Raw genomic sequence first — 26059 nt, 5'->3', positions numbered from 1 at the left:
AGTCTCATAGTTGTTCTAAGAAAGAACACTTGTGCAATTAAACTGTGAACTCAACTCACCTTCATTTTCAAACTAATAGATTTTTCTTTGAGTAGTAGGTTCCATACACCCTTAATGTCTCCCTGTTTTTCCTGTACTAACGTCTTGTATTAGTGTGATATATTTGTGACAACTGATGAGCTAATATTAATAACAAAGTTCATGGTTTACATTAGGGGTCACTATTTTTTAAATTTTATTAAAAAAAATCTTTTTTATTTATTTTTCATTTGGCTTTGCCGGGTCTCAGTTGCAGCACACTGGGTCTTTGATCTCTGTTGAGCATGTGTTGTATGGATGCTCAACAGAGTTGAGTGTATGGACTGCAGTTGCAGTGTATAGATTCTAGTTCCCTGACCAGAGATTGAACCCAGAGCCTCTGCATTGGGAGTCTTGGCCACTGGACTATCAGAAAAGTCCCTAGGGTTCATTCTTTATATTATACATTCTATGGGTCTTGATAAATATATAGCAACATGAATTCATCATGACACCATTAGAGTATCATACAGAATAGTTTCACTTCTCTAAAAATCCTCTGTGCTACATCTATTCATCTCTCTCTTCCTCCCCCACAACTTCTGGAAAACATCTATCTTTTTGCTATCTCCAAAGTTCTGCCTTTTCCAGGTTATCACATGGTATGTAGCCATTTCAGATTGGTTTCTTTCACTTAGCAATATGCATTTAAGATTCCTCCATGTCTTTGTGGATTGACAGCTCATTTCATTACTGAATACTCCATCATATGGATGTGCTAGTTTATTTTATCCATTTACTTATTGAAGGATATTTTGGTTGATTCCAAGTTCGGACAGTTATAAATAAAGCTGAGGTACATTCCTGTGCAGGTTTTGCGTGGGCATAAATTTTCACCTCATTTGAGTAAATACCAAGGAGCACAATTGCTGGATCATATGGTAAGAGTATGTTGAGTTTTGTAAGAAACTGCCAAACTGTCTTCCAACTGTTTTGTATTCCTACCAGCAATGTAAGCAGAGTTTCTGTTGCTCCATTTCCTTACCAGCATTTGTTGTTTTCAGAGCCTTGGATTTCTAGAATCTCACTGTTGTTTTTATTTTTTGGCCATGCTGTGGGGCTTGTGGGATCTTAGTTCCCAGGCCAGGGACTGAACCCAGGTCATGAAAGTGAAATTGCCCACTGGATCACCAGGGAATTGCCAAATTTGCAATATCCTAATAGGATATTAAGCATCTTTGTTTTTGCCTTTTTTCTTTTAAAATGAAGTACCATTACTTGAAAGGACATTGGACAGACGAACTATGATTATTCAAACTGGTGCATTTAGCAAATACTTTATCAAAAATGAAAGGAACCTCTCCATTCAAGGAAAACAATAGATGGTATTTGTTGCCAGTGGTAAAATTTGAGCTTTCAGGTGAAAATTAAAATTTGAGAAAACTTGTATCTGCCACTATGTGCCTGGCAGCTTCCCAACACTTAAGAAACTTTACATTTAGAAGAGCTGCACAGCTTAGTTTTTAGATGGTCAGTATTTTCCAAAGGACCATATGTATGATTTTATAAAATTGTCAGGAGTAAAAGATCCATTCAAGTGCAAGATATACCAACAATTTTTTTTTAACTTTCTATTTTATACTTGAGTATAGTTGATTATCAGTGTTGTATTAGTTTCAGGTATATAGTAAAGTGATTCAGTTATACATGCACCTGTGAAGTGAAAGTGACAGTGACAGTCACTCAGTCGTATCTGACTCTTTACAGTCCATGGATTTCTCCAGGCCAGAATACTGGAGTGGGTAGCCTTTCCCTTCTCTAGGGATCTTCCCAACCTAGGGATCCAACCCAGGTCTCCTGCATTGCAGGTGGATTCTTTACCAACTGAGCTATCAGCAAAGTCCATACACGCATCTACTCTCTCTCAAAATCTTTCCCCAATTAGGTCATTGCATAATATTGAGCAGAGTTCCCTATGCTCTACAGTAGGCCTTTATTGGTTATCCATTTTAAATATAGCAGTGTGTACATGTTGATTCTAAAGTCCCTAACTGTCCTTCCACTCATCCTTTCCCTCTGCAAGATATACCAATGATTTTAATGTGTGTATTAGTCGCTCAATCGTGTCCGACTCTTTGTGACCCCGTGGACTGTAGCCCACCAGGCTCCTCTGTCCATGGGATTCTCCAGGCAAGAATAGTAAAGTAGGTTGCCATTTTCTCCTCCAGGGATCCTTGGCCATCCAGGGATCAAACCGGGGTCTCCTGAATTGCAGGCAGATTCTTTTAATGTCTAAGACACCCAGGAAAGCTTGATTTTAATATAGTAGAGTGTAAAGTTCATTATGTTTTCCAGTCCCACATCTGATTGCACGCATGCTAAATCTCTTCAGTCGTGTCTGACTCTGCGACTCCATGGACTCTAGCCAGCCAGAATCCTCTGTTCATGGGATTCTCCAGGTAGGAATACTGGAATGGGTTGCCATGCCCATCTCCAGTGGATCTTCCCAACCCAGGAATTGAGCCCTTGTCTCTTATGTCTCCGGAGAAGGCAATGGCACCCCACTCCAGTACTCTTGCCTGGAAAATCCCATGGATGGAGGAGCCTGGTGGGCTGCAGTCCATGGGGTCGCTAAGAGTCGGACACAACTGAGCAACTTCACTTTCACTTTTCACTTTCATGTATTGGAGAAGGAAATGGCAACCCACTCCAGTGTTCTTGCCTGGAGAATCCCAGGGATGGCAGAGCCTGGTGGGCTGCCATCTATGGGGTCGCACAGAGTCGGACACGACTGAAGCGACTTAGCAGCAGCAGCTCTTATGTCTCCTGCCTTGGCAGGCAGGTTCTTTACCACTAGCGCCAACTGGGAAACCCCCACATCTAACTAACTTTTAAAAAAACAACCACTTGTAAGTTTAGGTGTAGTATCAAAGAATATCCACAATTATCTAAAGAGCCTAATAACATACTTCTCTTTTTACCAACAGTATCTGTGAGACCCGATTTCCTTCATATACTTCAATCACAACAGATGGAATGCAGAAACAGAAAGGAGAATCCAGCTTTCTTCAATTAAGCCAGGCATTAAAGAGATCTGCATGTAAAACAATACTATTCTCATATATTTTTTAAGTGTGGAAAATATATTTTTTCATAAAAATGTTATTTATGTAAATATGTAATGGGTTCATGACTTTTTTTTTTCCTTTTAGTAAATCAACGCATATTTCAAACATTTCTCAGGGTAAATTTACAATAGGGTAAATACGGAAAAATATAATCTATTATTCATAAAAAGCTCTTTAGGGTTCTCAATAATGTGTGTAGCAACATAAAGGGGTCCTGAGACTAAAAAATGTGAGAACCCCTGCACTAAGATGCCGTCCTCTGATCCTGCTTGTCAATTCCAGGGCAGAGAAACAATGAAAAAGCTGTTCAAGACTCACCTTCCCCAACCAAACACACTCTATTTACTGCCCCTACTCTGCATTCCTTCTGCGGTCAGGTCGTTCCGGTTTTCCTGCTGCTTTCAAATCTCTCGTTCCAGGCCGGGACAGCCCTCCCCGGTGCATCCTCAACTGGGCGGGAAACTCCCTGGAAAGAGTCTGACTTTTGCGCCCGCACCGTTCACAGATCTGCAGCGACCTAATAGGGGCGGGAAGGGACCCAGGGAGGTCGTGGGCGCCCAGTCTTCTTTAGGTTGAGAGAGCGGAGAGGGCTAGGGAGGCCTCAGGGACGAGACTAGGTACTTGACAGAAAAGAGACAGGTCCGCGTACACCTTCACTCCACGGTCACCAGGGAAGGCGGGGTCTGACCACGCCCCCTCGCGACCTCGTTGCCCCGCCCCCAGACCCCTCGTTCCGCCCTCTACCGCCAAGCAGGGAGTCCAGCGCGGCCGACTAGGGCCCTTCACGACAGTCCTGGCGCTTTCCGGCCGGCCTCGTGCGTGCTGATGTGTCGGGGAGGCGGGGCTTAGGGGAGCCGCCCCTTGCGACGCCCTCGGGCTCGGAGGTTGTTGCTGTGGCCTATCTACCTCGCAGAGGCCATGGCGGTCTCCGCTCGGCCCGCGCGGGCCCCGCGGGGCTCAGGTAGGCTCAGAGCCCCGCCTTGTGGCGCATAGAGAGGGGCGCAACTTTCAGAGGGGTAGGGCAGGGATGCCCTGCGGAACCTGGGGAAGGGAGCCTCGGTTGGGAAGGGCTTTGTAGAGAGAGTTTGCAGTCTTCTGTTTCGGGGGGGTTGATGACATTCAGGACGCTTTGCGATTAGGGGGCTGCAGTCTGAGAAAGGTTCTGGGGCACTGGGGGATCCTGGAGGAGGGGCTGCACTGCAGGGATGTTTCGAGCAGTCAGAGATCAGTGGGTGAACCCAGGTAGGCAGAAGCCCTAGACGGAGATTTCTCTGATTTGAGAAGGAGTCTGTTTTAAAACATCTCCATTCCCATACGTGCACGTGCAACTCTCTCCATTTATTGGTTGCAGACAAAGTAAAGAAAGACAAGGCTGCACAGACTTTAGGGCCCCGTCAGGGCAGCCGAATGGGGAAACTGTTGGGTTTTGAGTGGACAGATGTGTCCAGCTGGGAGAGGCTGGTGACCCTGCTGAATAGACCCACGGATCCTGCAGGCCTGGCAGTCTTCCGTTTTCTCTTCGGTAAGTAGGGAGGTGCCAGCATGGTTGGGGGTGAGAGAATGACAATGGTTCCTTGTCCATTTCTTGGATACTTTCTTGTTTAGTGGACTAACCTTCCTTTTTCTAAAAGCTGAAGTGACTAATATCCTGGAAGAACTCTTTGTAACCCAGTTTTGTCTCCTCTGATTAGGGCTTGGAGATCAGAAGTGCTTTGATCCAAGGCTACAGGAAATACAGAGACAGGGGAACAGGAACCCATTTTATTTGTGGAATGAAGTTTTCCAGTAACTACGCTAAGGACTAGACTTCAGAGAAATGGCAGGGGTGACAAAGCAGCCATTTAGGCTGTGACTCCCTAATCCAGACCTTTCTAACTCATAGGCCACAGCATGTATGTTTGGAATGGGTTACAGACATGCCGAGATATTAATCTACCTAACCCAGTGGTTCTCAACTGGAGACGCTTTTACTCTCCAGGGTACATTTGGCAATGTCTCTAGACGTTTGTATTTGTCACAACTAGGTGTGGGGGAAGGGGAAGAAGTGGTTACTGGCATCTACACAGAAATCAGGGATGCTGCTGAATGACCTATGAACCACAGGGTAAACCTCCAGCAAATAATTAACCAGGCCAAACTGAATTGTCCTGGGGTTGAGAAATCCTACCTTAATTTGGAGCTGGCTTCCTGACCTGAGTAGCCCTTCTGTTTACCCTAGTGTGCTGGCCAGATACTGCTGTGCCAGGAAGTAAAAGAGGTTGAGGGCGCATCACCCCAGAGCACTTTGTGTAGCCAATAGGACAGACCTTTACAAACATGACTATCAAAACCTGAATAGCTTCGATAGCACTTTGTATGCTTCTTTCATTTAATCTTCTCTGAGACCCTGCAAAATATTATGAGCCCCTTCTCACAAATGGGGAATTGGCTCAGGGAGGTGCAGTGGCTGACATCCCACAACTGGCACAATGCCTAGCACAGAGTAGGCACTCAACCAATTCTCAGGTGGCACGAGTGGTAAAGAACCTGCCTGTCAATGCAGGAGATGCGGGTTCGAACCCCGGGTCAGGAGATCCCCTGGAGGAGGAAATGGCAACCCACTCCAGTATTCTTGGCTGGAGAATCCCATGGACAGGGCTCCAGTCCGTGGGATTAAAAAGAGTCAGACACGACTGAAGCGACTTAGGAAGCATGATTATTGTTGAATGAATTATTTCTGGAGCTGGGTGTGCCTGACTGTATTCCAGTATGTTCCATGGTTGCCTTTGCTGAGGCCTATCGGCACCTTCTCTCTCTGCCTTCTCAGGGCTGATGATGGTGCTGGACATACCCCAGGAGCGTGGTCTCAGCTCCCTAGACCGAAGATACCTGGATGGCCTGGAGGTGTGTCGCTTCCCCTTACTGGACGCCTTGCAGCCACTGCCACTTGACTGGATGTATCTGATCTACACCATCATGTTTCTGGGTGAGAGAAACTGCAGGAGAGACGGGCGTATTGACTGGCCTACTTAATACACAGAAATCCGAAGCATGCTGGTGAATGACCAGGGTCTTGGGTTTCATTTTTATTTTTGGCTGTGCCACATGGTTTGCGAGATCTTAGTTCCCTGACTGGGGATCGAACTTAGGCCCTTGGCATTGAAAACACTAAGTCCTAACCGCTGGACAGCCAGGGAATTCTCTAGGTTTTCTTATTTCACTTATTCTATAACTTATAATTTCATCCTGCTGAAATTATAAGCAGGATATTATAATATCCTGTGTGTCATCTGAGCTGTGACCCCTTAACTCTTTTTAAAATATTGAAATAACATTTAGTTGAAATTTATTTTTATCTGACTGTAAAATGTCTGATGATTTTCTTAACCCCACCCATAGGCTGTCCCAGGGGAGCTGGGCCTGTGGTGACCCTTTGACCTTTTAATCTTCTCCCCTACCAATCCCAGGGGCACTGGGCATGATGCTGGGCCTGTGCTACCGGATAAGCTGTGTGTTATTCCTGCTGCCATACTGGTATGTGTTTCTCCTGGACAAGACGTCGTGGAACAACCACTCCTATCTGTATGGCTTGTTGGCCTTTCAGCTGACATTTGTGGATGCACACCACTACTGGTATGAGTCTGGGGGAACGAGGGAGGGGTTGGCTGTGTCAGGATGGTCACCAGAGGTAGGGCCCAGTAAGGTCCTAGCACTTGTCCCAGCAAGCATATCTTCAACCGTGCTTTGCAGAGTAAACATAACTTGTAAACAAGCAAAGGTGACTTGGATGGATTCCGGAGGGGTGACGGTCAGCGAGGTGGGAGTTCTGAGGGTGACCACAAGCAGAGTGGCTCCATTCCCACCCCTTCACTCTTTCCCTATCTCCCCAGGTGCCTTGATCTGTCCACTTCCTGTAATCCTCTTAGAAGAAGAGAAGACCAAAGCCAGACATAGCTATTTTCAAATACTTCAAGGGTGGTCATGTGGAAGAGGGAGCAGACTTTCTCTGTGAGGGACAGAATTAGAGCCAAGAGTAGACACTGATGTGGGGCAGAGGCATGTCAGAAGGAGAGGGCCCACCAGGGCTGCTCAGCAGTGCTGTCCCTGGAGGAGGTAACCCTCCCCCACCTCTGGCTTATGTGACCATCTTTCAGGGGAGGTGGAAAAGGGATTTGGAGACAGGGTTGCAGAACTGATGATCTTTAAGGAATCCTTCTATTACTAAGTGAAAAGCAAGTATGAGCTGTCAGTAACATGGGCGTGGAAAGAAAACCTCAAACACTGGATTTGTTAGTGATTTATCAGTCATTAATCACATGTCAATCGTCAGTACACCTATGCAGATATCCCCTTTTTGTAAACCTTTACATTCATTCAGAGTGGCCAGCTCTCATCATAAAGAATTGAGAAGTAGTTGGGCTTTCTTGGAGGCTCAGATGGTAAAGAACCCTCCTGCAATGCTGGAGACCCAGGTTTGATCCCTGGATTAGGAAGATCCCCTGGAAAAGGGAATGGCTGGTATTCTTGCCTGGAGAATTCCATAGACAGAGAAGCCCTGATGGGCTACAGTCCATGGGGTCACAAAGAGTTGGACATGACTGAGTGACTAACACTCTTTGACAGAATACCCCAGAAAATCTCATTTTTGTAATTTTTGCACAATTTGAAAAAATACCGACTGATCATTCACTAAAGGCTTTCCACATGCCAAGCACTATGCTAAACATTTTTGCTTTTTCCATGTTATAACCCCGTGGTTATAACATGGAGTTCCCATTTTATAAATGAAGAAATTAAGGCTTACAGAAATAAAGGATTTGTCTAAGGTCACTGAGCAGTTAAGAGGCATAAATGAGACTCCAGGTCTCCCTAGTGGCAGACTCCAGTGCTCCTGAGCACAAGTATAATAACCTGCCCCTTTCCTGGCTTCTCTGCTCATTCTGTGTCTTCTTGAAAACCTGCTTTGCTTCTGCCTCCCCAGAATACATCTAATCTTAGTAGCCTGGTTTTGTCCGTTCTCAGCTAGATCCTAGCATCCAGGTCTGTGAAATGTCAGTTTGTCTTGAAAACTGAAACTTTGCTTTAAATGCACTATGTATATTTTCATACACCAGCTTTGCAAACATTCCCTGAAATTCCTTGTTTTTCAAATTTAGTCCTATTTTAGCACTGTAATCTTTTTTTTTTTTTTTGCATATCAGTGATTCTTTCGGAGAAGGCAGTGGCACCCCACTCCAGTACTGTTGCTTGGAAAATCCCATGGATGGAGGAGCCTGGTAGGCTGCAGTCCATGGGGTCGCTAAGAGTCGGACACGACTGAGAGACTTCACTTTCACTTTTCACTTTCATGCATTGGAGAAGGAAATGGCAACCCACTCCAGTGTTCTTGACTGGAGAATCCCAGGGACGGGGATCCTGGTGGGCTGCCGTCTATGGGGTCGCACAGAGTCGGACACGACTGAAATGACTTAGCAGCAGCAGCAGTGATTCTTTATGCCCTTGTCCCATGCAGTGGATGGGGTGGCAGGTAGAGCAGGGGGAAGTACACCTCCCCTCATGCAGGTAACACGAGGTCAGTATATACTAGTCTTACTGCCAGCTGCCTTGTGGCCATGGGGTGGGGAATGGAGGGTCTACAGCCCCTTTCTTCTGGAGCTAGCGTTGTAGTCTTTTTCCTGGTTTATGAGGAGACTAATTTGCTAACTAACAGATGTTAAACACTGAATATTTTGTTGTTGTTATAACTCACTAGTAGTTACGACTAGTAGTTTCTGTTATGACTTGAAATGATCATTACAAGGTGCTCAAATAATTCGAAAGGGCCTCAGAGAGAACTGAGAAGATGTGGGAGACGTCCTAGAATAGAGAGATCACTACAGAGATATCCTGGAATAGAGAGATGATTACATTTAAAAAGCAAGGTAGAAATGGGACTGGACTAAGAACCCGTCCCCTACCGTTCTCCCTCTCAACTACAGGTCTATGGATGGCCTGCTGAGAGCCCGGAAGCGGAACGCCCACGTGCCCCTTTGGAACTATGCTGTGTTGCGTGGCCAGGTACCAGATTGCAGGAGAGAGGGGGTGTTCTTCACAGCCGTTGGCAGCATGGCCGCCCACTGCCAGACTTCACTCTGCTTGGCCTCCCTGAATCTTCTCCTCCTCCTTCCTCCTTTTTGAAACTCAACTATTTAAAAAATTTTTTATTTATTTATTTTATTTTTGGCTATGCTGGGTATTCGTTGCTGCATACGAGTCTCTCTTTAGTTGTGGAGAGCAAGGGCTACTCTTGAGTGCTGTGCCCCAGTTTCTCATTGTGGTGGCTTCTTTGATTGCAGAGCATGGGCTCTAGGCAAGAGAGCTTTGTGGGCTCTAAAGTGTGGGCTCACTAGTTGTGTGGTGCATGGGCTTAGTTGCCCCTCAACATATAGGATCTTCCTACATCAGGATTTGAAGCCATGTCCCTTGCATTGGTAGGTAGATTCTCATCTACTGGACCACCAGGGACATCCCTTTTTCCCTTTTTGCTGGAAAGCTGGCCTGGCTTCTCCCTGTTTTCTAATCTAAGCTACTTCCTAATCTCTGGGATCTCTCACCTTGTCATACAAAGAAAGAGCTTTATTCCCACTAGATTAGAATCCTCATGAAGAAAGAGTAACCTCTGTGCTTCATGACTTGCCTTCAAAAGTGAAAGTAAAGTGAAAGTGTTAGTTGCTCAGTCCTGTCTGACTCTCTGCAGCCACATGGACTGTGGTTCGCCAGGCTCCTCTGTCCATGGAATTCTCCAGGCAAGAATACTGGAGTGGGTTGCCATTCCTTTCTCCAGGGGATCTTCCCAATTCAGAGATGGAACCCAGGTCTCCTGCATTGTAGTCAGATTCTTTACTATCTGAGCCACCAGGGAAGCCCGACTTTTCCGTCCTGACTTTGCCTAATACTGTGCCTGATATCTGTAGGATGTTAGGTGAGTGAACGTCTGAGATGAATGAGTAGATCTCGTCTCTCAGGCCCTGGACTGAGGTCAGAACTGATTTGTGACTGTCTGTGGAGGATGAGGCTCTGACTTTGTGTGAATATTCGTTTTGCATATTGTGTTTGCAGATCTTCATCGTGTACTTCATTGCGGGCATAAAGAAGCTGGACGCAGACTGGGTGGAAGGCTACTCTATGGAATACCTGTCACGGCACTGGCTCTTCAGCCCTTTCAAGTGAGCGGCAGGGCAGAGGCCTAGAGCGGCCAGGTGCAGGGTTGGGGGGCTCACCTCCTTCAGGTCTACGGTCCTAGCTGCTGCTCCCACTTTGCCTAAATTTGCTGCATGCTTCACTCTGTCCACTCATCTCCCTCTTCAGCAGAAGGCAGAGTTGATGATGTCAAAAGATCTAGGCTTAGCTGCCCCTGGGAGACTTACAGCATGGGCCGGAATGAAGGGAAAAGAAATAAAGGAAAGGGAAGTGCCAGCACTAGGTGACTTGGAGAGTGAGTCAGTGCCCCAGCAGTTGCTGTGATGGGGCCTCTGTCCTTGGGTGGCTGCCCCAGCCTCTTGCCCAGATTCCTCAACTGGCATGCCAAGATATGGACAGTCAGCTCCCCTTCCCAAACAAAACCATTGTTAATAACTCTTCCCAAAGCAGAGCTGCTTCTCTCTGACTTCTCTTTTCCTCCCATCTCTTCTTCCTTTGGCCTTCCTTTTTTTAATGTTACTTTTGACTGCGCTGGGTCTTTGTTGCTATAGACTTTCTCTAGTTGTGGCAAGTAGGGGCTACTGTCTAGCTGTGGTGTGTGGGCTTCTCATTACTGTGGCTGCTCTAGTTGCAGAGCATGGGTTCCAGGTGTGTGGGCTCAGTAGTTGCAGCGAGTGGGCTTAGTTCCTCCATGGCTGTGGAATCTTCCCAGACCAGGGATCGAACCCGTGTCCCCTGCATTGGCAGGCGGATTCTTAACCACTGGACCAACAGGGAACTCCCTTCTTGTCTTACTTTGTACTCTTCCCTCTGCCCTGACACTTCCCAGTTCCGGAAGTTTGACATCATTATATCAGCCCAGCGTTCCCCTTTTAAAGTTTCTCTTCTGGTATACCTCCAGGAAGAACCTGCCTTGCACAACACACACACTGCTCAGTCAAATTTTGCTCTGGGAGCTCTGCCCTTGCTTATTACTTAGGGCATGTTGAAAGAAATTGGACACCTGAAGTATGTGAGATTCCCTGGTGGCTCAGATGGTAAAGAACCACCAGCCTGCAATGCAGGAGACCCGGGTTCAATACCTGGGTTGGAAAATCCCATGGACAGAGTAGCCTGGTGGGCTGTAGTCCCTAGGGTCGTAAAGAGTTGGACACAACTGAGCGACTAACACTCTTAATTTTGTGGGAATGAAAAGGGGTTGGAAAACCCTCCCAGAGGATGTCTTTGGGTGGAGTTCTCTACCCTTCTGCCGGGGTGGATCATGCAGCATGGAGAGGGTAGCAGAGGTGCCTCAACTGTGAGTATTCCATGTGTGCTAGTGCCTGAGCTTTGACCCTGGTGTCTGCAGACTTGTGTTGTCCGAGGAGATGACGAGTCTGCTGGTGGTGCACTGGTGCGGACTGCTGCTCGACCTCTCAGCCGGTTTCCTGCTCTTCTTTGATGCCTCAAGACCCATCGGCTTCGTCTTCGTGTCCTACTTCCACTGCATGAATTCCCAGCTTTTCAGCATTGGTCAGTTCCTATAATCTGGTGGGAAACAGGAAGCCACAGGTGTGCAGGGGAGGGACGAACCAGCAGCCCGTGTGGCAGGGGGAGACGGTGACAGGAGCAGGAGCTAAGCTGAGCCGGACGTCATCTCTGAGAGATGGAAACAGATGGGAAAGCGGCCCAGGGCTTTTGGGCTCAGCTAGTATGTTTTGTTTCTGTGGGAAGTAATAGGCTCCAGTTGAGAATTTCTTTCTTCATAAGTGAAATACCTGGGAGAGGCTGCCTAGGAGAAGGGGAGGTGTGGAGGGGATGAGCCACGTTTTCCAGCCCAACTCCTGAAGTGCTGATTTCTTCCCCGCTGTTCTAGGCATGTTCCCCTACGTCATGCTGGCCAGCAGCCCTCTCTTCTGCTCTCCTGAATGGCCTCGGAAGCTGGTAGCTCACTGCCCGAAAAAGCTGCAAGAGCTGCTGCCCCTCAGGACTGCCCCTCAGCCCAGCACTTCCTGTATGTATAAGAGGAGCCGGGCCAGAGGCAGTCAGAAGCCAGGGCTGCGCCACCAGCTGAGCACTGCCTTCACCCTGCTCTACCTCCTGGAGCAGCTCTTCTTGCCCTATTCCCACTTCCTCACCCAGGTGCGTGTGGGCTGAGGGTCCGCTTGGATAGTGGTGGAGGGGACAGTGCTCAGGAGAGAAGCGGGCAGGTCTGGGGACCTCTCTGGGCAGAGGACGGCATTAGCATGAGGAGCATGGAGCTGATTCCCACCACCCTGCCTCCTCAGGGGTACAACAACTGGACCAACGGGCTATACGGCTACTCTTGGGACATGATGGTGCACTCCCGCTCCCACCAGCACGTGAAGATCACCTACCGTGATGGCCGCACCGGTGAACTGGGCTACCTCAACCCTGGGGTGAGATGCCACTAACTTCCTGGCCTTCAGAGGCCCCCTGGAGCTTTGGGGTCTGGTCTCTGTGGGTCCACTTTGCCCTTTCTCTGGAGCCAGGTGGAACCTTCTTTTGTGGGGGTTGAAATGGGGCAGTGTCATTCACGTCCCTCAATTGAGATGAGACTTAGAAAGGTGAGTACCGCTAGCCCAGCGATGAAAAAAATTCTTCCATAAAGTTTTTTGGTTCTCATTTTTTTTTTCTTCCCTGTCAAAACTGGCAGCAGACAGGGATCTTTTTGTGCCTTTGGCACTGCATGACATGTCTGGAAGCTCAATAACAATGAGGTGGGACTAATGTGGGGGTTTGGGGCAGGTATTCACACAGAGCCGGCGTTGGAAGGACCATGCAGACATGCTGAAGCAATATGCCACTTGCCTGAGCCGCCTGCTGCCCAAGTACAATGTCACTGAGCCCCAGATCTACTTTGATATTTGGGTCTCCATCAATGACCGCTTCCAGCAGAGGTGGGCAAGGGGAGCAGAGAAGGGGGAAAACGTGAAGTCCAGGTTTTTTTGGCCCAGATGACTAGCCTGTGCTCCTCAGTGTTGTCTTGCTTGCAAGGCTGTCCACTGGTGCATGTCCCTGTTGACCTGGTTGTGGGCATAGCCGATTGCATCCAGCAGAGGGCACCGTCATCCCGAAGAAAAGGGAACTCATTCTCTTAGAAGCTGTTAACTCTCCTCAGGCGGCCACTAACCCCCATTCTTCCCAGTGCTCCAGAACCTCTTTCCCCTCTTCTGTTTCTCTGTCCCCAACTGGCAGTAACATGCTGACATAGGCTGTTTCTTCTTTCTGGAAAACCCTGTTTGTTCTATCCGGGAACAGTGATGAACAGAACTGGAAATTGCGGTATGTAGGTGGCTATGGCCTTAGAACATGATTTCTTTCCCTAAGGATTTTTGACCCTCGTGTGGACATCGTGCAGGCTGCCTGGTCGCCCTTCCAGCGTACACCTTGGCTGCAGCCACTGCTGATGGACCTGTCTCCCTGGAGAACTAAACTACAGGAGATCAAGAGCAGCCTGGACAACCACACCGAAGTGGTCTTCATTGCAGATTTCCCTGGTATGGAAGAAAGCACAAAGGCTTTGCTGTCTCCTTTCTGGCCTCCTAGGCCAGGGACACAGTGTGTGATGGAGCCGGGAGGGTCTGCTCCTGGTGGGAGGCTGGTTTTTGAAACCCGAGGTGAAGGTGCTGGTGAAGGTGTGATTTCTCTGTTCTGACTGGGAGTGAGTTCACGCCACCTTGGGGTGGGATGGGAACTCTTGCCCCTGGCAGGGCTGCACCTGGAGAACTTCGTGAGTGAAGACCTGGGCAACACTAGCATCCAGCTGCTGCAGGGGGAGGTGACCGTGGAGCTGGTGGCAGAACAGAAGAACCAGACTCTTCAGGAGGGAGAAAAAATGCAGGTATTTGGTTTGAATTAACAATGATAGAAAACTTTTGATGAGTGTAGTTGATTTAGTATAAATGCAAAATCCTTTAACGTAACAGTAACACAGTGGGAGGCTTCCCTAGTGGCTCAGTTGATAAAGAATCCACCTGCCAATTGCAGGAGATGTAGGTTCAATCCTTGGGTCAGGAAGATCCCTTGGAGAAGGAAGTGGCAACCCGCTCCAGCATTCTTGCCTGGAAAATCCCATGGACAGAGGAGCCTGGTGGGCTACAGTCCATGGGGTCACGAAAGAGCTGGACATGACTTAGCGACTAAATAACAACAATGCAGTGGGGCTGAAAAAGCAAGGGCCCTGGGGGCTATAAATAGCGTCATTCAGGATTCTAGAGGTCAGTTCCTTTGGATTCCAGTATACAAGAAAAAAGATGGAGGTGGGGAAGTGGAGGGAGGCCACAGGCTGGCTAGCGAAAGGCTAGAGCATGAGAGATGCATTTCTTCCCCCTTTTCAGTTGCCGGCTGGTGAGTACCATAAGGTGTACACAGTGTCGTCCAGTCCTTCCTGCTACATGTACATCTACGTCAACACTACAGAGGTTGCACTCGAGCAAGACCTGGCGTATCTTCAAGAATTGAAGGAGAAGGTGGAGAATGGAAGTGGTGAGTATCTGAAGATTTGGGCTGAGAGAGCCCACTTTATAGGAAGTCGGGGTCATGATCGAGGATCTGCCCACTTAACGAATGAATTTGAAGCTTCTAGCTGGGGAAAGAGGAGTTCTAGAAGAGAGAATGCTCTTTTCTCAGTGATTCCTCTTTTTGCCCTCTTCCGGACAGAAACAGGGCCTCTGCCTCCAGAGCTGCAACCTCTGCTCGAAGGGGAAGTCAAAGGCGGCCCTGAGCCAACACCACTGGTCCAGACCTTCCTTAGACGCCAGCAAAGGCTCCAGGAGATTGAACGCCGGCGAAATGCCCCTTTCCACGAGCGACTTGTCCGCTTCTTGCTGCGAAAGCTCTTTATCTTTCGCCGCAGGTAAGCTTTACTCTATAGTACTTTGTCATCAGATGTTTGCAGGCTGGGTCACTGTTCTCTGGTGAGAGTAACATTAGGGACTCTTTCCCAGGAGAGGACAATCCAGTGCTAAACTTCTCCCTTTTTCCTCTCTCCTTGCTCCTCTCCCTGATTGATTGGGAGAGTAAATGGTATGTGTGATGGGCACTGTCTTGTTCCGACTCAGCTTATTTCCTGTGCGTTATTCCTACCCCACCCTGGAATCCTCAGTCAGACTGTGTGAAGAGTGGGGTGCCCTTCCAGCTGGGATGGGGGTGTCTGGGGGGAGATTCTTATCTGTGGGTGAGAGGCCAGATGACCAGGTGTCCTCTGAGGGCTTTGGCAGGATTGCCTGTGTTGAAATAGGAGTTTGGACAGCTGGCTTTTTCCCATCTTTTTCAGCTTTCTCATGACTTGTATCTCACTTCGAAATCTGGCATTTGGCCGCCCTTCCCTGGAGCAGCTGGCCCAAGAAGTGACTTATGCCAACTTGCGACCCTTTGAGCCAGCGGGAGAGCCGAGTCCTGTAAACACAGATTCTTCTAATCCTAACCCTTCTGAGCCGGATTCTCACCCTGTCCACTCAGAGTTCTGAGGGAGGCCAGATGTGGAGTACAAATGTGGCAGCAGCCAGTCACAGGACCATTACATAGGCAGTGGACATGTGAAAAAACTACTTCAGATTTTTTGTTTTTCCTCCATATCCTAGCTATAATAAATTCAGAGAGGATAGATTAGAGGGACCAAGGAAATAAAGCAAGGATAAGATTTATCAATTCCAAGGTTGAGGGGCTTGGGCAGTGGGGTTAAAAAACAATGTGAAAATGTCTTTCAAGGGGTAAGAATCAGGTTTAAAGTGACTTGCTCCTTGCCAAAAGAGAGTTAATGTTCCATGAAAATAACAGCTGCTGTTAAGTGCTTGCCCTATACAGGCACTGTGTGAAGCCCTGTGCCAGCGTTATTACACTTATTCCTTAAGAGCCATAAGCCTTATTTTGTGGTTGGGGAAGCTGAGGCTGAGGGGTAGTATAATTCGCTCAAAGACATATGCCTAATAAGAGATGGACTGACTGATGGTCTGAACCTCAAGTCTGTTTGGCTTAAGGTCTTGCACCCTGCCTCTTAAAATTTTCAGAATCACTGACAGTAATTCTGAAATAACATAGCTTAAAACTTGTCTGATTATAAAGTGTGATTAGGATGGTGATCAGGTTTTAGATGCAGGGTAATTTTCTCTTCACTGCAATTTTGATTCTTTTTTTGTTCCTATTATTTATACAGCCAGTTTTTCACTAGGGGTTATGAGCATAGAATAGCAGAGAGTTAAACTGATAACAGAATTTAGATGATTAATAGTGATATACATCTAAAAAACAAGCTTAGTATTTAGCATTATTCTAGTTTTCAATGAGCACGAGGTGATATAAAGTGAGATTTAACCAAATGTAATGAAATCAGGGGATGTTTACAGTCATGATGTATAAGATTTGGATGTGATTCAGGAAGATCCTAAATTCTGTGAAAATTCAAAGGCCTGGCACTGGCCTAGGAAGTGAGAATGCATAATTAGCAACAGAAACAAACAAAAAACAGGCCCTGTTTGGGAACCCTATTGGGAACCCTGTGTGGAGGCAGAGACCGGTGGCAGCAGGCTGGCAGTCCCAGTTACTTTGATAAAGGATTGCATGTGTTTTCAGCCTTCTTTTCCCATGCTCCACTCCATCCAATCTCAGGGTTCTTTCCGAGGCGGCTGCTTTTCACCATACACACTTGGGTTGATTATGTCCACTCCATGGTTTTCAAGGATGCCGCTGCTTAGATTTCTTTCCTGTGCTCTAGAACTTTATCTAGCTCCACCTGGCTATCCCAGAGTTTTTAACTGTCATAAACGGAAGATGCATTCATCCACAACTGCTTATTACCGAATGGCAGCTGTTTTTTGATTCTTCCATTTTCCTTCCATTTCTTAAGATTTCAAGGCCCATCAGTTCTACCTCTTACTTTTTGGACCTGTTGAACTCATCTCTCCTACCTCTGTCCTTTCAGCCTTTATACTGGAATCCAGTTAGAGACAGATCAGAGCAGGGCTGCCAGGAAGTTATGCAGGTTGGGCCTAAGTGCACTCAACTGATCCAAGTGGAGCCTGGCAGTAAGTTCCTGTGATTCACACAAGGCATTTTGTGGGTTAGAGATAGCTACGGCACAGGGCACGTTGCTAAGAACCATGCGTGGGAAACACTGGTTTTCAGTCCTTTTGCAGATACCCTCAATGACACAATATACCTTGGCACTGTGTCCTTTCCCATAACTGCTGCCCCACCCTTTTTACTTGGTGAAAATAATAAAAGTAGTTCATTTTAGAAGGGAACTCTTCCAGTATTTTTCTTGATACAGGCAAGGATGTTACTTTCCCCCAACTGTTAGTGTACCACCTGTCTCATTTTCCAAGTGACAATGTTGTGGGTACCTAATACTGTTCAGAAAAGCTGTTCACTGGAGGAAATCTGGGTTCTCCAGGTTTCAGTATTCAGACCCTGGTAATCAATGTTTGTTTAGCCAGAAGGCTTTGCTTCCTACCATAGGCCAGCATTTAGGTCTTTTGTCCCTGACCAGTGTCATCGCCAGAGAAGGCAATGGCACCCCACTCCAGTACTCTTGCCTGGAAAATCCCATGGACGGAGGAGCCTGGTAGGCTGCAGTCCATGGGGTGGCTAAGAGTCGGACACGCATGCATTGGAGGAAATGGCAACCCATTCCAGTGTTCTTGCCTGGAGAATCCCAGGGATGGGGGAGCCTGGTGGGCTGCCATCTATGGGGTCGCACAGAGTCAGACACGACTGAAGCGACACAGCAGCAGCAGCAGTGTCATCCCCCTTGAAACTGTAGAAAAGTATGATTTTCAACTTAAACATGACATGTTTCACATTCCCTTTCGTTAGCACTTTATGCTTTTGATTCTCAAGCTGTAACCATCACAGTTTCATGCCTTTGCACCTACTAGCCTCCCTAGGCTTGTTAATCCCCAACCTCTACCCCAGGTCTAGGCAGAGGACAAGCCACCTTTGTCACTCTCCTCAGTCTGCAAGCTCCTTGGCAACAGGTGTCATCCTAGTAAATGCTGAACCAAACCTCAAGGCCATTATTTCTCTGGTGCTGCTTCACCAGCCTACAGATGCTTCATCCTCACAGTCATTATTTGACCATGGTTCACTGCAGATGGTGATTGCGGCCATGAAATTAAAAGACACTTACTCCTTGGAAGGAAAGTTATGACCAACCTAGATAGCATATCAAAAAGCAGAGACATTACTTTACCAACAAAGGTCCGTCTAGTCAAGGCTATGGTTTTTCCAGTGGTCACGTATGGATGTGAGAGGTGGAATGTGAAGAAAGCTGAGCGCCGAAGAATTGATGCTTTTGAACTGTGGTGTTGGAGAAGACTCTTGAGAATCCCTTGGACTGCAAGGAGATCCAACCAGTCCATTCTAAAGATCAGTCCTGGGTGTTCTTTAGGACTGATGCTAAAGCTGAAAACTCCAATACTTTGGCCACCTCATGTGAAGTTGACTCACTGGAAGACTGATGCTGGGAGGGATTCAGGGCAGAAGGGGACAACAGAGGATGAGATGGCTGGATGGCATCCCTGACTCGATGGACTTGAGTTTGAGTGAACTCCGGGAGTTGGTGATGGACAGGGAGGCCTGGCATGCTGCAATTCATAGGGTGGCAGTCAGACACGACCGAGCAACTGAACTGAGACAACAGTGTCTTGGCCATCTGAAAGCTTTTTGGTATTTTGGAGCTTTTTAATGTCATGAAAAGTTGAAGTTCTGAAGTTTCACAGCAGGTCAAGAGTTTATACTCCCCTAAGATTTAACCTTGCCTTTCCCCCCAAACTGGTTTCTATACTTTTAACTCTCCAAGCATACAGATATAAGCAGGCACTGCTTGGGCCTCATTTGCAAGAGCAAAGCATTTCAACCATTTGATTTCATATTTGCTGGTGTAAACATGGGCCATGTAGCTCAAGAAAGGATGATTCAAGAGCTGGTTGATAACTGCCACAAATTCAGAATACACATCCTCATTGTGGTTTTGGTTTTAAACTTTAGTTTATCCATTATATAATGGATCCTCACTGGTCCTTCACTACTGTTTAAAAACACTTTTCAAACTGCAGTAACTTGTAGCCTTTAACCCATTTATACAGAAGACAGAAGACAAATTTAAGGCATTAAATTGCTTTTGTTTTCAAAACAATGAAAATTGGTTTAAAATGTATCACTCTTCTCACATGATACTCATTTTTAATTGTTCTTTTGCCTTTAAAGCACTGCTGATAGTGCAGAAATGGCTGTTGTAATAAGACGTGAATTTTGCCCACTGTGTTGGCCAAAAAAGGCAGTGCTGGACAAAACTTGAACTTTCATAAACCGTATCCCTGACACTAAGAACCTTTTAGAGGCCTACAGTTGAAGTGATTTCCCTAAACCATGGGTGGGATTACAATTACTCAGGGTTAAAATATGTTTCATTCATACTCATACTGAAACACTCAAGAATAATGGAGGGAGGAGTTCCCTGGTGGCCAAGATTCAGTGCTTTCACTGCAGAGGTCCACGTTCAGTCTCTGGTTGGGAAACCATCCCACATACCGTCAAAATACAAATAATAATGCACACAGGTAAGGTAGAACCTAGCATTTTATTTAGATCTTCATTAAACTGTTGGAATTGAGAACCAGACATACGTAATAAACCTCCGAAAATAGATCCTGAAAGGCACTTTCTGCTTAGGGCAAGCAGTCATGGAATAAGCATGTAAACAAGCTGGCTTCTCTGTACCACACCAGCCAAGTCAGCTTTCTCCATGGCCAGCTGCACCAGCTCTGCCCTCCCTTCTGTTAACACCAGCCAGAACCCCTGTAGGTCTAACCCAAGGTTTTTCTGTAGGACACCTTGGCCTACCTGGGAATGCTGGAAACATGTTAAAGGAATCATGGTGTTGAGGAAAAAAAAAATCTTTTAAAAGCTGCCATCTGAGGTGATGGCTTCTCTGTACTTACGCCATACCCCAGAATACAATAAATAAGCAATTAGAAAATGTTCAAGTATGAAGGGATTTCCTCCTCCCCGCCAAAAGCACTGCTCTCTGAAGGAAGCTGGTTTCTCTGTAGCTACACCAGCTGTCCAGAAAGCTCATTGGACCTGGTTTTGAAAATAAAACAAAGTTAAAACCCTGGGAGGAGTTCTTGTGCAGTGTGGAGTACTCAGTCTTTCTTATAAAGAAAAAAAAAAAAAGTTATCTGGTACCAAAGTGTGCAACCTACAGACCCTCAGGTACTGCCCTGTGACTTCTCTGTATGACATCACAAGGGTGCCAAGTGCCTGTTTTTCTAGAGCTAGGAATTGGTGGTTTGGCTAGTGCTGAAACCATGCATAGGATTGGTTTACTAAATAAAAACCTTATTACGTACGTCCTCCAAAAGACAGCTGAAAGTGGAGAGATTCTGATTTGGTGCTGTTTAAGAGATGGCGATTAAGAGCATAAGCACCAGGGAGATGGTTTAATGGTAACTGCCTTTTTTTTTTTCTTATGTCAGGCTAGAGCTCCAACTGGAACTTGCGTTACATGCAAGAATGATTGGATAGGGAACACTCCCTGACAAAGAGCTACATAATTAGAAGTGGATCAAGTTATAGGGAGGATAAGGGGAAGGCTTCACATTCATAATAGAGCTCAAGACATTACAAATTCATGCTGACAGGGCTGTGGCATTGCCAGACAAGAAGCTATAATGGAACTACAAGTACTTTACGTGCACATTACAAGGACATTTTCAGCATTTGGTGGGAAAGTCAATGCAATTAGGATTTTAGAAGGTTGGGTGATAGGGCACAAAGGTTCAATTTCAAAGCATTATTTACTACAATGCTGTTGATTTGTTTCTAGGCAGTTACACGGATCACCTATGCTCACTAAATTCATTATAATGGTGAACAAAACACCTAGGGACAGAATAGCAAGCCCAACTTACAGTCCCCCACACAAGCTAAATTCATGTCATTGACTATAGAGTGACTGCAACTGATCAGGAGCTGAAAGAGGACAGGAAAATTTAGGAAGAAGGGCCCTTTCCCGCAGAGCTTGAAGGCTTCTCTGTAGCCTACGCCAACAAGTCTGGGGAAAAAAGGCTAACACTTTCAATATTTAAGCTTTTTGGGCACTTCCCATGGGAAGCTGTCCCTACCAAAGTGGCCATAGGCTGCAGTCCTCTGATAAATTGGCTTCTTCAGATCCAGATCCCTGGAATATACAAGTCCGTAACTTAATATGTAGCATTCAATTAAAGTAAAGCAAAACAATCAGCAAGACTCATTTTCAAGACTTCTGGCAAATGAGTTCAGTTCTCTGGGGTATGCTAGGAAAGAAGTTTGTGGCAAAAGTGTTTGTTACTTCCCTGGTGTCCAAAACTCCTTGCACAGTCCTTATCAGTAACTATAGTTCTCGTTTTTCCGTCCCTGGCTCCAACAAATATGAAAACTTGTCATTATTTGGAGAAATTTCAAGTGTCAAAAACTCATCTAAAGTCATGGAATACTTACCAAGGTCCCATGCCCACACCCTACCATGGTTATTTTCTTTACAACAGCCATGTACGTCTCATTTATCTGCACTAAAAATTCTTTTAAGTAAACATCCCTCAGGTAACAGGAACACAAGTCTGTATCAAATGTGGAGAACTTTTCTAGGGTAGTTAGTCTAAGCCATGGAGCACTAGAATTTTAGATTCTTCCTAATAATTTAAGCCTCTACTGAAGGCAATTTTTTATGATATCAACACATTCTAGGAATTAAGATGTTTCCCCACTTGAGTCTTTCTTCATACCTTCGCCTTCTGAGATTTGAATATATCAAGTTTATATACACACCCACACCCTCAATGTTTTTCACTAGCAATAGGCTTTACCATCTTTACCTGACAATGACCCCAGGGCGGAGGTCAAAATTCTTCTTCACAATCTCTAATAGCTCTCTCTCACTCTTCTGAGAGGTGCCATAATGGAAAATGGAGATAGACAATGGATGAGATACTCCAATAGCATAAGAGACCTAAAAGAATTTAAATATCATTAAGAGTCGGTGAGCAAAAGACACACACTGTGTAACAGACTGGTATTAAAAAAAAAGACAAGTAGTTAACTGCTAAACATCCTCCCACTTACACACCTTTTAGTGAACCCAGTTATAGGAAAATATATACCTGAACAAGAACCCTTCTGCACAGACCTCCTTTAACAAGGGATTTTGCCACCCAACGAGCAGCATAAGCAGCTGAACGGTCCACCTTGGTATAATCCTTTCCTGAAAAGGCACCTCCTCCATGAGCTCCCCAACCACCGTAAGTGTCCACAATGATTTTCCGGCCAGTCAAACCAGCATCACCCTGAAATTACATAATTTAAGTTACTTTATGCCCAATCCTTTCCAGTGGTTCTAGATCAGGCCTGCCTGTTAAATGCTTATTCAGTATCACTTGGCAAACATCCTCAGAAGATTCACACGCAGGCTTCAAAAAACCTAGGAAAAAGGTGGAAAGTAGCCAGGTTTTTCCAAGTAACCATGACAGATTACAAAAAAAAAAAAAGGCAAATTAACTGAAATTGTAAGGCCTTACCTGAGGCCCACCAATAACAAATCTGCCACTTGGCTGTAGATGATAGATTGTGTCCTCATCAAGGTACTTTGCAGGTACAACAGCTTTGATGACTTTCTCCTTTAGAGCATCTCTCATCTCATCAAGACAAACTTCTTCATCATGCTGAACAGATATAACAATTGTGTGGACTCTGATGGGAAGTACGGCACCTCGATCCTGCATATACTGCACAGTCACCTTGAAAGCCAAACATCAGAACATCAGTCTACTGAACAATAGCTTTGTTCTTGGTTCCCTACCCTACACTACAGTACAGAAAATAAATGCTATTCTTCTCTTAGCTTTAATCAAACAACCTTACTGATGTCCTGTGCCAGTGTAATGGGTGTGGCTTTACGATGTTCATCACTTACTTGAGTTTTAGAATCAGGGCGTAACCAAGGCAAAGTGCCATTCCGGCGCAGTTCAGCCAGTTTGGCATTGAGCTTGTGTGCTAAGACAATGGTTAAAGGCATACATTCCTCAGTTTCATCAGTGGCATAACCAAACATCAAACCCTATAAAAGGAAAAGTCACCAATGCAATCAATCCAAGCTTCAAAATTTGTTAGAAGAAGAGATGCAAACAGATGTCTGCCCAGATACCTGGTCTCCTGCACCAATGTCTTCCTCGTTTCGGTCAAGATGAACACCTTGGGCAATATCTGGTGACTGTTGCTCCAAGGCCACTAGCACATTACATGTCTTGTAGTCAAACCCTATAAACAAAACAATGTGTGTTTTTTTTAAGGGCCATAGCAATATTTTAAAATTTACAATTATCTGGAATTCTAAATGCTGCTAAAGAAATAAAATATACCTAAATGTAGTACTTTTAGAGAAAAGCATAGGGCCAGAACAAAAGGACAGTAAAAGTATACGGGTGGAATTAAATATTCCCGGGAACACTCTAGAAAATAGAACTAAAGAGGACTGAAGGAAGTATCTGGAAAAATGAGGTTAGAAAGTCAACTCATTAAAACATACCTTTGGAAGAATCGTCATATCCAATGTGTTTAATGGTTTCACGAACCACTTTCTGGTAGTCAACAGCAGCTCTGGATGTAATTTCCCCAGCAAGAAGGATCATTCCAGTCTTAGCAACAGTTTCTAATAAAAGAGATGTTCACACTCAAATATCACTTTATAAAGTTAATTTTCATGTTATCTTTTCATCAGGTGAGAAGTGTTCTGAACCTACCACAAGCCACTTTGGCATCAGGGTCCTGCTGAAGGTGGGCATCAAGGACAGCATCACTGATCTGGTCACAGATCTTATCTGGGGGGAAAAAAAATTCCTGGCTCAATTTCTTTAATTTACTACTAATATAAGTATGTCATGCCTCCCTCCCTATAACTACAGCTGTTAAGATCTTTGTGAATGGTTTCTTCTAAAATTGTGGCAGGGATTCCCTCCATGCAGTGGTTAGGACTCCACTATTCCACAGGAGGGGGCAAGGGCTCTATCCCACATGCCGCTTGGCACAGTACCCCACCCCCTACAAATTGTGGCAAAACCTATATAACATAAAAATATATCAATTTAACCATTTTCAACAGCATACCTAACTGCCATCTAAGTAAAGCATTCCTTCTGCAGAAACCATTTTCCTGAAGAATCCTGCATACAGTGATACATATTTCCAAACTTGACACCTTGGTTTTTTAATGTAACTGTACAACAAGATCACCAATTCAGGTAAGCCAGCAGAACAGCATGTTTAACACATTTAAGCTCATTGTGATATATGCACTTTACACCTTTTTACAAGGACATGAGTCCCATCTTTCCACTATTTCAAACATTTTGAAAAACTAAAGTTCCCAGGCTAAACCAATTTTCATTGTTATACAAACAGCCACACAACAGAGATTCAAATGCAAGTACAAAGAAAAAGTGGCTTTCTTCCAACCAAAAGCAAACAAGCAACATTCACCTTTACCGCATTAATTTTCAAAGACAACAATACTTAACATTTTATCCCCCAAGTTTAAAATTCTCATTATAAATCTAACACAAAGTGTGGTCTGTTTATCAATTTCCCCATGATCCTCTAAGGAACACCAATTAGGGAAGTGAGAGAAAATGTCACTTAAAGAGTTAAATGATAAAAGCAAGGACACCTCACGAACAAAGGGGATAATGATTTGATTATCGGCAACAATTTGATTCTGTGTTAGGTAATCCAGGATCAAGAGCTGAATAGGCTGGAAAATACCCAAATGTATTCTGAATCCTTGATATTCCCCTCATCTATACAGCTCCCCAAATCTTACTTTCCTAAATTTTCTTTAACCAACCAAAAAAATCTTAAGTAAAACGTGTACCGCACTCATGCCATAGACCAAAACAATCTAAACATTTCCGAATGCCTGCAGCTTTAACTTAATAAAAGGTGGGTCAAACACACATGTTCCCAACACTGGGAGAATACAAACAAAACCACCACACCACATCTGACCGTCACTCATTAGGGCCTCAGTAGACCACTAGGTTGCTCGTGGTGTTTCACCATCGGCACAGTAGGCTTTCTGGAGAGAAATGGCTCCTTAAGCCATCAGACGACATCTGTCATTGTGGTCATCCTAAGAAAGGTCTGGATCAGACTAGTAAAATAGTGATCTTCACCATACGAGGTTTTCAGGCTGCGAATGAAAGTTCCTTGGTATTGCTTCACTCCTTCGCGTGTAAATTGATCCCCGTAATGGCGGACCGCTGGACAAAGCCCGTAGGACGTGTGGAGTAAAACCCTGCTTAACGGTCAGCCCCATTGCAATGGCGCCTCGCACTCAATTCATGCTTCCTGTCCTTTTCACGCGCGATCCAAATAAGGCAGGGATCCTCAGACAAGCGCTATATTTAGTTGGAGGCTGTCACCTTGACGCCAAACCATATACCGGCTAAGGGCATGTCTTATCCTTCACCGTAGCCAAGGAATTAATGGGGAGCGCGGACCCCCCGAGGCCCAGACCGCGCTCTGCAAACCGGCCGGCTCCCTCGCCCAGAAGCCACATGCGGCAGACACGTGGTTGCGGCTGCAATGCGGGGCGCGCGCTCCCGCGGGCCGGACGCGAGCACGCGGGGCGGGTCGCCCACTCGAGGTGGCTCGGCGCGCAGAGCGGAGAGGAGGAAATAGTGCCCTCCTTGGCAGGAGCACGAGCGGCCGCGGCCCCCACCCTT

The 26059-nt window shown here is 45.9% G+C and overlaps 2 protein-coding genes and 1 long non-coding RNA gene across 3 annotated transcripts in view; 1 reads left to right on the top strand and 2 right to left on the bottom strand.

Moving 5' to 3' along the window:
• The window catches only part of LOC105004559, a 4965-nt gene extending 1147 nt beyond the window's left edge, over positions 1–3818 (bottom strand). Inside the window, exon 1 of the long non-coding RNA XR_827239.1 lies at positions 3465–3818. This is a non-coding gene — a long non-coding RNA (uncharacterized LOC105004559). The remainder of the gene's footprint in view (positions 1–3464) is intronic.
• A 173-nt stretch (positions 3819–3991) lies between these two features.
• GGCX (gamma-glutamyl carboxylase) lies at positions 3992–17548 on the top strand. The gene is made up of 15 exons (XM_010862186.1): positions 3992–4107; positions 4498–4668; positions 5953–6111; positions 6593–6758; positions 9104–9182; positions 10224–10330; positions 11653–11816; positions 12160–12425; positions 12572–12703; positions 13053–13204; positions 13635–13804; positions 14018–14148; positions 14645–14792; positions 14967–15162; positions 15583–17548. Exons 1-15 carry the CDS (start codon positions 4065–4067, stop codon positions 15773–15775), a joined length of 2277 nt encoding a protein of 758 aa, XP_010860488.1. The 5' UTR covers positions 3992–4064; the 3' UTR covers positions 15776–17548.
• Positions 17549–19865: 2317 nt separating this feature from the next.
• The window catches only part of MAT2A (methionine adenosyltransferase II, alpha), an 8640-nt gene continuing 2446 nt past the window's right edge, over positions 19866–26059 (bottom strand). The window contains exons 4-12 of the mRNA XM_010862248.1: positions 25513–25594; positions 24080–24198; positions 23866–23988; positions 23485–23597; positions 23254–23397; positions 22859–23077; positions 22445–22627; positions 22160–22293; positions 19866–21486 (exon numbers count right to left, since the gene is read on the bottom strand). Coding sequence (XP_010860550.1) covers positions 21384–21486; positions 22160–22293; positions 22445–22627; positions 22859–23077; positions 23254–23397; positions 23485–23597; positions 23866–23988; positions 24080–24198; positions 25513–25594 — 1220 coding nt within the window. The 3' untranslated portion in view covers positions 19866–21383. The remainder of the gene's footprint in view (positions 21487–22159; positions 22294–22444; positions 22628–22858; positions 23078–23253; positions 23398–23484; positions 23598–23865; positions 23989–24079; positions 24199–25512; positions 25595–26059) is intronic.

The sequence above is a fragment of the Bison bison genome, unplaced genomic scaffold (assembly GCF_000754665.1).
Source record: "Bison bison bison isolate TAMUID 2011002044 unplaced genomic scaffold, Bison_UMD1.0 scf7180017864480, whole genome shotgun sequence".
In the NCBI taxonomy this organism is placed as follows: Eukaryota; Metazoa; Chordata; class Mammalia; order Artiodactyla; family Bovidae; genus Bison; species Bison bison.
Note: the sequence above shows the minus strand (reverse complement) of the source record. Positions and strands in the feature narration are given on the sequence as shown.

What these genes read in the sequence shown, in the direction of transcription:
- GGCX (XM_010862186.1), top strand. Translation starts at nt 4,065, where the DNA reads ATGGCGGTCTCCGCTCGGCCCGCGCGGGCCCCGCGGGGCTCAG. An exon ending in TGGGCTACCTCAACCCTGGG is followed by an intron (nt 12,704 to 13,052) that starts GTGAGATGCCAC and finishes GGTTTGGGGCAG; the next exon opens with GTATTCACACAGAGCCGGCG. An exon ending in CTCTTTATCTTTCGCCGCAG is followed by an intron (nt 15,163 to 15,582) that starts GTAAGCTTTACT and finishes CATCTTTTTCAG; the next exon opens with CTTTCTCATGACTTGTATCT.